We start from the raw sequence: 13,262 nt of genomic DNA, 5'->3' as shown, positions 1-13,262 counted from the left end.
ATTTATTGAATGGAGTTTTCATTTAGGTTGTCAAGATAAATAAATGGGCAGTTTGGCAAGGGGGATATAAATAATTATTTATACAGTGGTGTATGATGAACATTTTATGAAAGGTCAAAATCATAATTTATTAAATTAGTTCTATAAAGCTATATTTCTGCATTTATACACAGCTTCATAGTATCTATGAATATGTATTTTATGCATATTTTATGTGTTAATGAACCACACAACGTATGGCTCAAATCACAATCTGCTCATGTCAGCTTTGGCTCATGTGAAACCACTATGCAGAAGAGAAGTTCAGTCTGGGGTTTAACCCCCCTGTAATTCTAAATACCTGTAAAACATGTAATTGAAGATCATGACCTTAATGGCCTTTAAAAAGTGAGGAAGAGAAATGTGCTCTAAACACAGGTATGGATATTAAAGAGGTTCTGAGGGAGTGCCACCATTTTCTTGTACGGTTTTGCCCCAGTGCCACCATCTGCCCCTGGGACACACCTGCCCATGAGAGAAGCAGATGTGGATGAGCTCCATGAGCTGAGCTGCCCACCTGCCTGTATAACCATCACCCTCAGTTTTTAATTTTAGTTTTCCAAGCAGTCACTATCTGTCACAGCTTTTATTGCTCTTTTTTTTTACCTGATGGGCTGCTAAGGGAAGGAAAAACCTCAAAGAGCACTCAGCTAAATTTTCCAGGAGCAAAAGAACCTCTGCAGGAGATGGTCTCTCACCAGCATTGCCCCCAGCTACCTTGTCAGTCTTGTTCAGCATCCAGGAGGCTGCTAAATATGTTGGATTGTTTTGTGGGTTTGCAGTAGGGCTTGAACAGATTAAAGACAGAATTGAAACCATAAGACTTGTTTTCTCACAGGTTCAACCCAAGATTTGAATTCAAGTCTTTAGAAAAAAACCCCTAATGTACAATTTACAAATTGTGTTATCTCTTTCCCAAATTAAAGGCTTTACACTTGCGGTGGAAGTCTACATACTTCCAGTATTAAGGACTGAATTTCACAAGTGTTTATTTTGTTATTCTCAAAAGGTAAGAAATGTGGAATGGACAGATAATAAGTTTTAAAACTATCTGGATTAAGCTCTCCCTAAACTGGATATCCTGTGGATTACATAGTTGCACGGTCCTCTTTTATGAATTCCAGATTAAATTTGTTCTCTGTTTAAATCTAATTTACATTTAAATAATACATAAAATAAGAGAAAATTAACTTGTTATGCAAAATTTTTAACTAAAAGGGCCAAATTAAAGCCACTTGTAGGATATTTGTTCTTGTTACCATGGAAGCATCAGCTGTAGGTCCAGAACGAAAGCACCATTCAATTTTGTTTAAAGGGGATTAAATGCATTGGAACATTTAGTGTGTCCTTGTGCAAATTACAACACTAAAATGCTAACTAATTTGTAAGGAAAAGTTAATTTAGAGAATAAATTCTTTGACAAATCTGATAAACATTATTTAACAAAGTTTACTCCCAGATCACCTACTTAATAGAATGTAAGACACAGGCACTTGAATGAAGCCTCCTCACAGTAGTTGCTGTTGCCCATTGTTTGCATCTGGAATGGGACAATCAGCCTAAGTAAACTGTTGTATTCCTTAATAAACAACCCCTGCCCCTTGCCAAAGGGAAGGAAGCCAGGTTCTGTTCAGGAAATGTGGTGATCCCAAGAGAAAAAAAAATGAAAAAAACCAACAAATATTTTAATTTAATCGGGCACTACCTTATTCACTAGCTGTAATTGTTAAGCTATTGCTCTGCAAGAATAGGGCAAAATGAAAATTGGCTGGATGCATTCCTGAATCTCAAGATTTTGGATTTACTTTCAATCTAATCTTCACTCTGAATTTGCTGTGTTTCTGAAGTTTGTCTACTGGATAGTTATGGAATCACTGCTTTTTCCCCATTTTCAAAGCCCTGCATGGCCCATCCTCACCCGCTTCCACCATTTCCCATATACCTCATCTTGTGGGCCACTTTTCATCGACTGCCAATGCTTGTCACTACATGTGCTGGTGAGACAGCCAAACTTGCATGCCTTGCCCATTCTCCCCACTGCTCTTGTCAAGTGCCCACATGATTTCCTTCAGACACTTCCTTAGTGCTCTCTTCAGCAAGGCTTATCAAGGATTACACCAAAGATGGATGACCAGGATGAGCATTCTCCCCTCCTGAAGTATTTCCTTTTACTCCCACACATTCCCATGCCCAGCTTATTCCCTGTTTTATAAATGGATGGCAATGTCCCGGGACGCAGGCTTTTTGTTTTGTGTCTGGAGAGGCAGCAAAGGTACATTCCTTGATAAGGACTCTTTGATGCTACATTGGCATCACAACCACAAAAAATTCATTTTCACTTTAAAGTTGCTGTTGTCTATGAATATTTTCAGTTTCTCAGTACAGTTCTTAGCCAAATTGTATATAAGACCCAGCGAATCCTACAAATTCATATAGGATTTCTACACCTTATGAATTCATTAGTTAATGGGAGAGAGACCAATGTGTGGTTTTAAAATCAATCTTTTGTCAAAGCCTACCAAGCTCTTTATCCTACGCTAGCGTCTTAGATTTTAGGTTCTTTTAGGAAAGCCTCTTGATCATATGAGATGCAGAATTGTTTCAATTAAGATGCTCAAAACCATTGGTCAGCAAAAGCAGGAAAGTCAGATTTGGTGAAGTAGGCCCTTTACAACTGGACCTCTTTAAGGTTTCATAACTAAATAAGGGCCCCAGGTGGGATCTGGGATCCTACATCGTGTAACATGTCTGATCAATCTCCGTATTTCTAAAGACTTGCATGCAAGCACCATGTAAGAAGACATGAGCTACCCTCGGTGTGACCTCTTGGCTAGGAGGATCTGGAGATCTCCAGTTCAATGGGAAGCAGCACAAGCCTCAACCAGATCAGCCTCTGTCACAGCTGCAGCTAAGGACACAGCCCTGAAGATTTTTAGAAACTCAAAAGACAAATATTAGGAATGTAAACAGAAGCACTGAAGTTCATCCAAGCCAGTTTCTGTCCCTGTTGTTCAAGTCAAACTTGTGAATCAATAAATACCTCTTGGCTTTACAGTGTGGGATTTCTTTACTTGGAGAGTGGAACAGAGGGCAACTAAATGATACAACTGTGCCATTCGGCAAAGCATCAACAGGAAACACTAGTGTGAAATTCCTCAGTGTAACAGATTTTTGGCTGAGGTCTTGCATATCATCTTCCTGAGGTTCATTCCTGCACTCCCATGAAAATGTTGTTCACCTCTATGCCTTTAAAGCATTCACAGTCATCTTTACCATCATTTAATTAGCTTTTTATCAGTGATGAACACTGATGCTTTTCTTCATATTATCTCCCCTGGGCCTAATGGCCCTGATGATTCTTTCAGACAGCTGTAGCCTCACAATTTATTTTTTGGCGACATTTCTTGCATTGGAATGAATGTGTTGGGCATTTGGGCAGTGCCAGCTTGCAAAGGGCTGATGGCAGATGGAAAGAAATCTGCCCAGTATGCCTTCACCTCTACACAAGCAGAGGGCCATCAATTTCCCCCATTAAGGAGTTGTCACACAGCCCACCCAGCTGGAGGAGCATCTCTGATAGCCAGGCTGGCTGGCGTGTGCTATTCAAATACAAAATGTACTTTAAAAAGAAACAAAAATATCATTTGTCGGCAAATTGAAAATGCGTGGCTTTGACCGCAGCCAATTTTTTAATGACTGCAATATTTTAAGTGATTATTTTTGCCACTTCAGATTGCTCCTTAGAGAGGAGAGTTTTTTTAATTAAAATCTAGGCAGTGCAAACAGATGAGATATGAGCAATAGAGGAACAAGAAGAAAGACGAAGAAAATTAATTGAAGCAGCATTGTCAATGGAGCTATAAATTAGATATTGTGTCTTTCTGGAAATGAGTCATGAAGGTTTTAGAAATTTTAAAATTTTGACATGATAGCAGGTACAAGGATAGATTAAGTCCTAATAAAATAATACTTTGCATGCAATGTGTCAGTCAGCAAAAGTACGGTTACACAATTTGGGGATAACTTCAAATTCTAATTTCTGTGGATTTGGCTGCTAATTCTCCTGGCCTGAAATTCCTTCTTTAACCAAAGGAAAGAACACAATGTGATTAGAATACCTTCCATGAGAAAAACAGAGCTTTAGTCTTTCCCATGTTCTACATTTTTACATCATTTAACGTAGGCTACAGAACAAAAACCTTGGCTGCACAAGCAGGCCAGAAGCACAGAGGGTTATAGTGCACTTTCCCTTTCCAAAACAATGGGATGAAACTTGTGCTGTGATGTAACAAGAAACATTTTATAAAGTGTGTTTGCACTCATCATTTCCAATTATAGACTGTTATTCAAAGGCTAATGCTCAAAACGTTTTGCCTGTTTATGAGTGATTCATATGATTTGTATGGTTCTTAGTCTTTTAGGACATTTCACGATGTTTGTACAACACCGGTCGCTCTGGCGATGACCGGTTTCCTTAATGAGTCATTTAACTGGCATGATCTGAGCTATTCCTCCATGCCCTGGGAACTGCTGATGTTTGGAGCACTCTGCCCTGAGCATCACCTGCTATTCTGAAAGTGATGGTGTGCATTCATACCACTGTAAAATCAGAGAAGGAATAAAGCAAGATAGCTTTTACTCTTTGGCATCTAAAGGGTCAATATATGTAATTTTTATTGATGTTCATCTCACAGTGACCTGTGAAGACCAAATTCTTTCCTTCTAGGGGGCAGGAAAGACCCCCTGTGCTTGGACACCAGCTCAGAGCTAATGCTGGCTCCCTGCCATCCCTCCCAACACTTCCAAGCCACGGGGAACTGGCATGGAGAAAGGTGTAGGTTCAGCATTGCTGCCCAACATCAATTCTCAGCTGCCCAAATGACTCACAGCACTATAGCCAACCACCTGTCAGTTCTAATGAACTCCTAGGCATTGTATCTAAGTATTATTATTTTAATTACAAGTGTGCTTACAAATCAAGAGCGTTCATGGGCTAGGACACAAATGCTTTCTCATGGGCACAGCTCAGAATGGCCACAATCTAAAGGGAGCTGGTAGACAGGTTTTATGCACCCTGCACTGCTTTCTTCAACTCTCCTCCCCTCTCACACTCCTCCTTCCACCCACTGAGAAGCAGGAATATCTCTCAGATGAGGTGCAGCAGGAAGTCTGCCCATCTCTTCCCAGGAAGATGTGGTGGATAAGGGCTCCTGCAAGGCAAAGCAGCTGGCTAAAAGGCTGGGTTTGGCCCACAGACCAAATACTGCCTTGATATATCTTATTCGAAAAACAAAGGAATTTTGTCAGAAGAATCTATGTCTTTGTCATTTTGACCAACATAAGGTCATAGCAATTTCAGTCTGACATTTTCACACTGGCATACATAGAATATTACCTCTCCTTCAAACAAATACATTTGAACAGATTAAGAAAATGGATACCCGAACACTTTTTAAAGTAAGAATTTAAAAGCAAAAGAAAGGGAAGAAAAATCTTGTTTATTTTAGCACAAACAAACCCAAAAAGATATCTATATAGATCAGGATGTTTGTTTAAGAAGAAGACTATCCAAAACATTCCATTAATTAACAAAGTATTCGGACATTTGTAAATCTACTCTGGAATGAGGGAAGATCAAATAGCTAAATCAGCCTTTCTTTTTGCCAGATTCCCAGGCCTGTGTGCATGTCTGCTCAGCAACACATAACAATGCAGGTTCAGGAAGGACTTGCAGATCTGGGATGTGCACAGCTCTGCTTTGCTCAGGGTGTGGTAAAAGGTCATAGTGTTTTACACGTATTTTCAACATATTTTTCAGAATATGAGTGACTCTCTTCTTACGCAACTTTCCCTTCTGCTACACTGGCATGGCTATCTGGGAAATTAAAATGAGCTGAATGGTGATGACCTGTTATTTAAAGGGCTTACTGAATCAGGATACTGGGATTGTAATATTTTTAGGGTTTATTGGTCATGACCACAGTAGTAAGTAGCATGGATCAGATACCCTAGTCCTAACCCCAGCCTGCTCAGTGAGGCTGGCACACCTGTCCCCACTGCCCCATCCCATGCCAGGCTGTACACACAGAGCTCAGCACCAACAGCCTCAGGTGAGGTCCCCAAACCCTGCAGACCAAACAAACCAAGCTGTCCAGATGAATGGCAACTCCAGCTCCTAAATGAAGGGTGGCTGCAACTACTGTGAGTCAGCAATTCTGTAACTTGACTTTTCTCAAAGATGATAAGTGTCACTGGGTTAACACACCATGACCAGATACATTATCCCTCTGGTGTCTGTAATGATCTATACTGCTCTTTCCCAATGTGGAAAAATTCCAGAGTCAGGTGGTTTGGTCTCAGTGTTATTTTGTGTAATCAAAGCAATACATAAAGATAAACTAAGACTACTGAGATTGTCTCCCTTCTCAAAATTAGTTTTAGAGCTTGCACAACCAATTTTGGACTACAGCAATCAGAGTAAACAAAAGAACTCGCAAATGTTGCACCTCAAAGCTCAGCAATTTCTGGTAAAATATACAATATATATGAAGTGCCCAATGAAAGCTGAAATCAGTGTTCTGTTCCATAGGTGTAGAGCTCCAAGGAGCAATACTGACAGAAGTAAAGAATACTTCCATGCATTTCAGCAATCTCAACCACCAGAGCAATATCCCAACCATGCTCAGTTGTGAGGCCATGCTCCTGCTCAGAGCTGTCACTGAAAATACTGAAAGCCAGTCAGGAATTTATCCCGTTCAACACCCTTCCACACAGCCCGACACAGATAAACACGTTCCAGTGGATCCAATTAATCTCCTAAGGGTTGCTTGGCCTTGCTAGCAGCATCTCTGTTGCTTTTTGCTGTCTTCTTTGGAACCAAACCACACAAACTCAATGGCTTATCTCTCAGCTTGCATTCTATCTCAGCAGCCAGGTCCAGCTGCGTCTGCAACCAGCCGTGTGCTTTCAAACGAGCAGCAACTGCTCCTGAGAGCAATGGGAAATGCAAGGAAATCCCTGGGCCAAGCTTAAGCAGACTGGGAGAGGAGGAGAAACTGCTTCCCAAGCTGGACACAGGAAAGCTCCCACAGTGTTTATTTGAGAACACAGCATCCAAACCCACCAAACTGGAGTGAGTGAACACGTTGCTGCAAATTTCCCAGTAATACTCTCAGTGTCCACTCCAATGGTGTTATTTTCAAGGGATGTACCCTCAAAGATGAGCCAGGGACTCAGCAGGCAGCAAGGATGACACTACTCCTCTGGGAGGAGAGCATCTGCCTGGGTGGATGCAAACTCTGTTATTTTTGCTGTCAAGGGCAGAGAGTGGTCCAATTGCCTCATCTTACATGTTAGACTCAAGAAATATTTTTAAGACTAATTTTTCTAAAATATTACTTGAAAGATGATGGGAGGATATGAATTGAAATTTGTATGGCACAAACAGGCTTGGATATCAGAGAAAAGGTCTTGTGAGATTGGAATGAAGTTCAGCATCGTGATAGTGAGTACGAGAACTTTAAGCACATAGATGAGAGTTATAAGAGGTAGCACGAGACAGCAATGCAACTTCATAGAATCATTGAATATCCTGAGTTGGAAGGTACTCACTGAGACTATCAGAGTCCAGCTCTTGGCCTGCCCAGGACATGCCAAGGATTACACCACATGCCTGAGAGTATTGTTCAAACACTTGAACTCTGTCAGGCTGGTGCTGTGACCACTACCCTGGGGAGCCTGTTCCAGTGCCCACCACCTTTTCCTCACAGCCAGCCTCCATCTCCCCTGACACAGCTTCTTGTCATTCCCTCAAACCTTATCACTGGCCACTGCAGACAGCCATGAGACCACATTTTGCTTTCCCCTTAGTAAAAGTGTAAAGAAAAAAATTAAATTGCTATACATACTTTGTGAACAAAGATCAGGACTATTTAGCAAGTTCTTGTTGTCTGGGAAGCAAAAAGGCTTGTAGAAAAAGGGAACTAGAATTATCTGTGATGGAAGATACCCCTGTAACAGTTAGGGTTTCTCAAATATTATTCTGTATGCCAATGACTTTGGCTATGATAGAGAAATCTTCTATATCCTTCCTCCATGCGATATTTAATGTCATTAGCACAATCTACAATGATTATTACTTTTCTACTTATACAAAATGTTATGTTCATGATGAACTGAGATTAAATGTGTTTTAAAGAAAATAATGAAAATTTTTTTAAATTTTAATGTAATATTCCAAATATGAAAAGCAAAAAAATTGTCAAAAATTTTGTTCTTGGTGTTAGAATGCTACGACAGGTTTTATGCTGATCTGATGTAAATCTTGACCCAATTTATAGTCTTACTTTTGACATAACATGAAATTCACATTGCAAAATCTGTTCAAATTATATTTGGCAAGATTGTTCCTGAAAATCAGAGGAAGACTGCAGCAAGAGCTAAAAATGAAATGAATGAAGGAGTGCTCTGGTGACAATAGAGACACACTGAAGGGTCCCATGAAGAATTAAAGGCTTGCCTCACACATAGCCTTAATCCAGCCTGCCTACACCACAGTCTTCCACATAGCCTCAGCCTGGAATAAGTGGCTACACACAGTCAGAGGTCAGCTGGAAACAAGCATTTGCACATTTCACTTGTACCTAAAAAAGAAGATCAGCTTGGAGGAATGGCAGGTTGGTGAAACCTCACTCATGTCACATATAAGTCTTGTACTTGATGGGATTTCTGTCTAGAAACTCTCAGTGCTCAGTGATTGCCAGGTTTAGGTCCTTTGTCTTTCATAAATGCCTAGCTGTATATTGGCACAAACTAGCTGGGTTTAACTAAACCAGCCCCAAAATAATCTCCACAATCAATTAAAAAAAAAAAAAAATCATGAACAGCAACAAAAAAGAGAGTTATTTGTTAAAATTTAGATGTTGCTCATAGATGTTTCAGAAAGAGCAAGCAAAGTTTAGGCTTGGACAACTGAGAAAAGTGACAGTGCCTGTGGCACATTAACCCTTGCTTTTCTTGCACACCTTCACATATGTGGGCTGGATTTCAAAATCCAGAGATAAGACTGACAAAACAACAAGTGTTACACAATCACATAATGTTGATTAAATATGCAGGACCTTATTTGATTCTAAAATCTCAAGTAAAAACTTTGCCAATGTAGCTTAAATGACCTTGCTGAAGTAAAAAAAAAAAAAAAAAGAGTTAATAAGATGGCACTATGTTAGTAGATTAGTGGGAATATATATCTTAATTTATGTCTTAAACTATTAATTTGAAGCCATTTCTATCAGGTTCTGTGGGAAAAGGATGAGGCCAAAACCAAAGTCTTACTGCCCTCAGTATTCGACATCTGTTTCCTGTGCAATTGCCAAACCATTAACAGCATCATAAATGAGCCCTGACAGCAAAACTGCTTTTGTGAATGAAAATAGGATGAAACCAGAAAGTTATCAGCTGTTTAACTTCTGTCTGCTTTGAAACATACAACAAGGATCCAACCGTTTTCCAAATATTGAACAAATCTGCATGTGAAGATACTCTGTGCACAGAGATCTTGTTGGGCTCCTTAGAGTTTTTCTCAAGATAGAATGGATCTTGTTCTAGCTGTATCTCACATATCAAAACGGGATCATACTGAAAAAGACTCTTAAAGAGCAGCCACTACCTAAATGTATGCTGCAATGTAGATGGGATAGTCACAGACAGAAAAAGTGGGAAACCTTATTTTTTGTGATGATTTGTGAAGTGAGTAGCTCTAGCTGAACAAGACCAAGTTAAAAAGCAGGTATTTAAAATTCTAACAGAAAGACTTGAATGTGTTTCAAAAATATTGCACTGTTTTGCTAAGAGGAAGCTGTTTTCCATTTTCTGTTACATGATCTTTGACATGACAGTATAAATGGCGTTTGGTTTTGGTCATGACAGAAAAGTTGCATTGTTTTAGAGAACCCAATGTGACAGAGAAAGCGTAGAAACAAAGCTAAAAAGAGCCCAATGCTAGAAGCACATGGAGTTGCCTGAACACCCTTATGATCATAGTTTGGTTTATTCTACTTACTAGAGTAATAATAATATTAAACCATGGAAAATCAGACTAACCTTAACTGTGGCCCCAGGAAAGAAAAGCCAGTTGCCAGTATCCACGGGATCCAGATTATCTTCTAACACAACTTTTCTGTGAGCAGCATTTATGATCAGGATGTTGTCCAATGCCCAACAGGCTTCATACACATCACCAGCAAGAACATAATCCTGTTTCCACTGAAAATGGATGTTCTCCCCTTTAGCATCTTCAGGAAGGTACAATATGTGGATGATTGTGCTGATGTTGGAAGGGGCACTGAAAAACAAGGATAGGGAATGAGATCAATTTTAAGCCATATTTAGGAACACTTTTCCCTCAATTAATGCATTTACTAGGTGTTACACGGTTGTGGTGACATCCCTTGTATGCTGATAAAGCTTCTATGGAGATCAGAAAATACCTGTCCTGAGGCAGAGCCCCACTGTGCCAGGCAAGGCATGTCCAGCCCAAACAGGCAGCCTGGCTTCAAAGAGAGTGTAAGCTAAGGCAATGAACAACAAATCAGTGCTGATGTTTGGAAGCAGGAGGATAGAGCAGGACCACACCCATGCTCAGTGCTGGTCACAGATGATGACTGGGTATTGTCAGGTATTTTGCAGGTATGGCCAAAAGGAAATGTTAAGGAAGCTCATTACAAAAACAGGTCTCACAAAATTTGATTTTTGCTTCAACAAAAAAAAAAAAAAATCTGCTGACTTCTGATGTCTCAGTCTCTTATGATTTGGATGGAACAGGATGGTTGGAGAGAAAAGCTAGGAATTTTCTCTGACAAACATGTCCTTCCAGTCCCACATCCCTGCTGTCAGGATAATTCTGTGGATGGGGAGGACCAGGCTGTCTTTCTTTCCATGTTCTGCTTCAAGACCAATACAGAGGAAATAATCTATTTGTCCTCTCTCTTGCTGCTGAAAATAGAGAATGAGGGCCAGAGAGTCAGACCTGGAGCATCACTATTAGGCAAGGATTAGGCCTTGAGCTCTTCAGAGAGCTGTGAAAGGATTAAGGTTCACCCCAAAGAAGCTGGGGATGCATGGGAGGCTGAGAGGAAGTGACCTCAAGTGACCAAAGGGATATTCCAGCCCATGTGACACCATGCTCAGTACATAAAGTGAGGGGAAGAAGGAAGGAGGGGGCATGTTTGGAGTGATGGTGTTTGTGCCCCAGTCGCCATCACACGTGATGGGGCCCTGCTCTCCTGGAGATGGCTGAACTCCTGCCTGCCCATGGGAAACAGTGAACTAATTCCTTGTTTTGCTTTGCTCGTCTGCACAGCTTTTTGCTTTCCCTATTGAAGTGTCTCTATTTCAACCCAAGAGTTCTCTGGCTTTTACTACTCCAGTTCTGCTGGTGGGGGAGTGAGAGAGAGTCTGTGTGGGGCTTGGCTGCTGGGTGGGACTAAACCTCAACAACCACCCAGCATGTCAATCAGCTATATTCAAACCCCAGGCTGCAACGAGTTACAAAAATGAGGTTTTCAAGATGTCAGCTAGTCAACGTTCTATTTGCCTTGGTAGTGCTACTTTAAAGGGTGAATAATTTGTCAGAGACAATCCAGAGCTTTCATGGAAAAAGGCCACCAATAGCTTCCTTTCATAGCAGAAAATAGAGGAAATTTCTTTTGAAAGCAAAGCAAAATGCTGAAATGCAACTGTATTTGTCCCATATTCACACCCAGAATGTGCCCCCACCAATCTCCCTGACGTGCTGAGCATTGTGTCTGTCACCCTCAGAGCAGCGCTGCCCTGAGCACTGCCCTCGCTTCTCCCGGAGCCCACACGGAGACCTCTGCCCTCCCTCCCAGGAGCCCAGAGCTGACATCCTACTGACAAAACACAGCACCTCCCCTTCACAGATGCCCTCCTGTCCCATCTCTCCCCAGTTCTCCCACCGTTCCCTGGAGCTGCACGTAGTGCTGTGAAATCTGCTGAGACACATTCGAATAAACACTGCAATTCATATGGACCGCAGGAGAAACGAGCATCCTTCCATAATTCATCCTCTCCACTTCGCACGACACTGCTCTATTGACCTATTTTCTACTGCTGGCTCCAGCATCAAAGTTGAGGAAAGAGAGGTCAAGCTGCATGCACATTAACTTCAAAAAAAATTTGGTCTCAAGGGCTTGTGCTTGCCTCCTCACAACTCATAAGTTTCCTGCCTTGCAGAGCTATGAGAGCAACTGAGCTGATGTTTTGGACTAGGTGTGTAATTTTCATGAATGTGAGAAAAATAAAATGCATTGTATGGTTACTCTGAGGCAACTTCAGTGCCTGCAGTGAATTACTCTTGCTTTATATTTTTCTGGGATAAGAATTTCACCAACTGTTTTACTAAAATTTACGTGTTTTTTTTTTAAATTGTAGTTCCACTTCCACAAGAAGTTGGAGGATGACATACTGAAGTACACAATCTTGCAGCTAGAGTTTTGCTTCTTCATCAGAAATTTAGGACCCTTTTGCTCTGCAATTTGCCTCAATGGACTGAAAATATGCTCAAGCAAATCACTTGTATAGCACTGACACTGAGGTAATGCAGGAAGGCACACTGAGATGCTATGAGTATATTACTTATAAATTACAGCCTTTCCTTCCCCAGTTGCATAATTATGATTTTATGCTGTTGCACAAAATGCCTTTCCTATTATTACTTAATAAAATATACTCTCTTAGAAAAAAACATCTTTGACACTGGCTCTCTTTAAAGGTGTGGATATTGTGATGAAAATATTTAAATTTTCCATTCATAATCCTTTGCATTTTCATGTTGGTTTAAAAGCACAGCATTATTCATCATAATCTTGTTATTACAAGAGTGTCAAGAGCCAAGTGTTCATATCAAACTATAAAATGTTTTTATTGAACATTTTAATCTACCAAAGTAGAAACACAAAACATTGTAAAATATGGCCCTTGCTGGCATTAAAAATGGTGCTAAAATGTAAAAAGTCATCAAAGTTTTGTTTTTTCAGGCACCTGAACCTGCTGGTTTTGGGAGTTGCATTTTAAGTGTGAAGTGATTCTCTTCGTCACTTCCCATGTATTCAATGGATGAATTTGTGATTTACCAAACCTGGTGGCAGTTCTGCAATTAGCCAGGAATTTCACCTCTCATCTTTGAACAAGGAGAACTGAACTGA

At 40.5% G+C, this 13,262-nt stretch overlaps 1 protein-coding gene across 2 annotated transcripts in view; it reads right to left on the bottom strand.

The window, feature by feature from the left end:
- Positions 1–13,262, bottom strand: part of RELN (reelin) — a 277,153-nt gene that overhangs the window by 113,937 nt on the left and 149,954 nt on the right. For both annotated transcript variants that reach the window (XM_077783642.2, XM_031507057.3), the window contains exon 10: positions 10,141–10,381. In XM_077783642.2, coding sequence (XP_077639768.1) covers positions 10,141–10,381 — 241 coding nt within the window. The remainder of the gene's footprint in view (positions 1–10,140; positions 10,382–13,262) is intronic.

The sequence above is a fragment of the Lonchura striata genome, chromosome 1A (genome assembly GCF_050655825.1).
Source record: "Lonchura striata isolate lonStrDom1 chromosome 1A, ASM5065582v1, whole genome shotgun sequence".
NCBI classification, from domain to species: Eukaryota; Metazoa; Chordata; class Aves; order Passeriformes; family Estrildidae; genus Lonchura; species Lonchura striata.
Note: the sequence above shows the minus strand (reverse complement) of the source record. Positions and strands in the feature narration are given on the sequence as shown.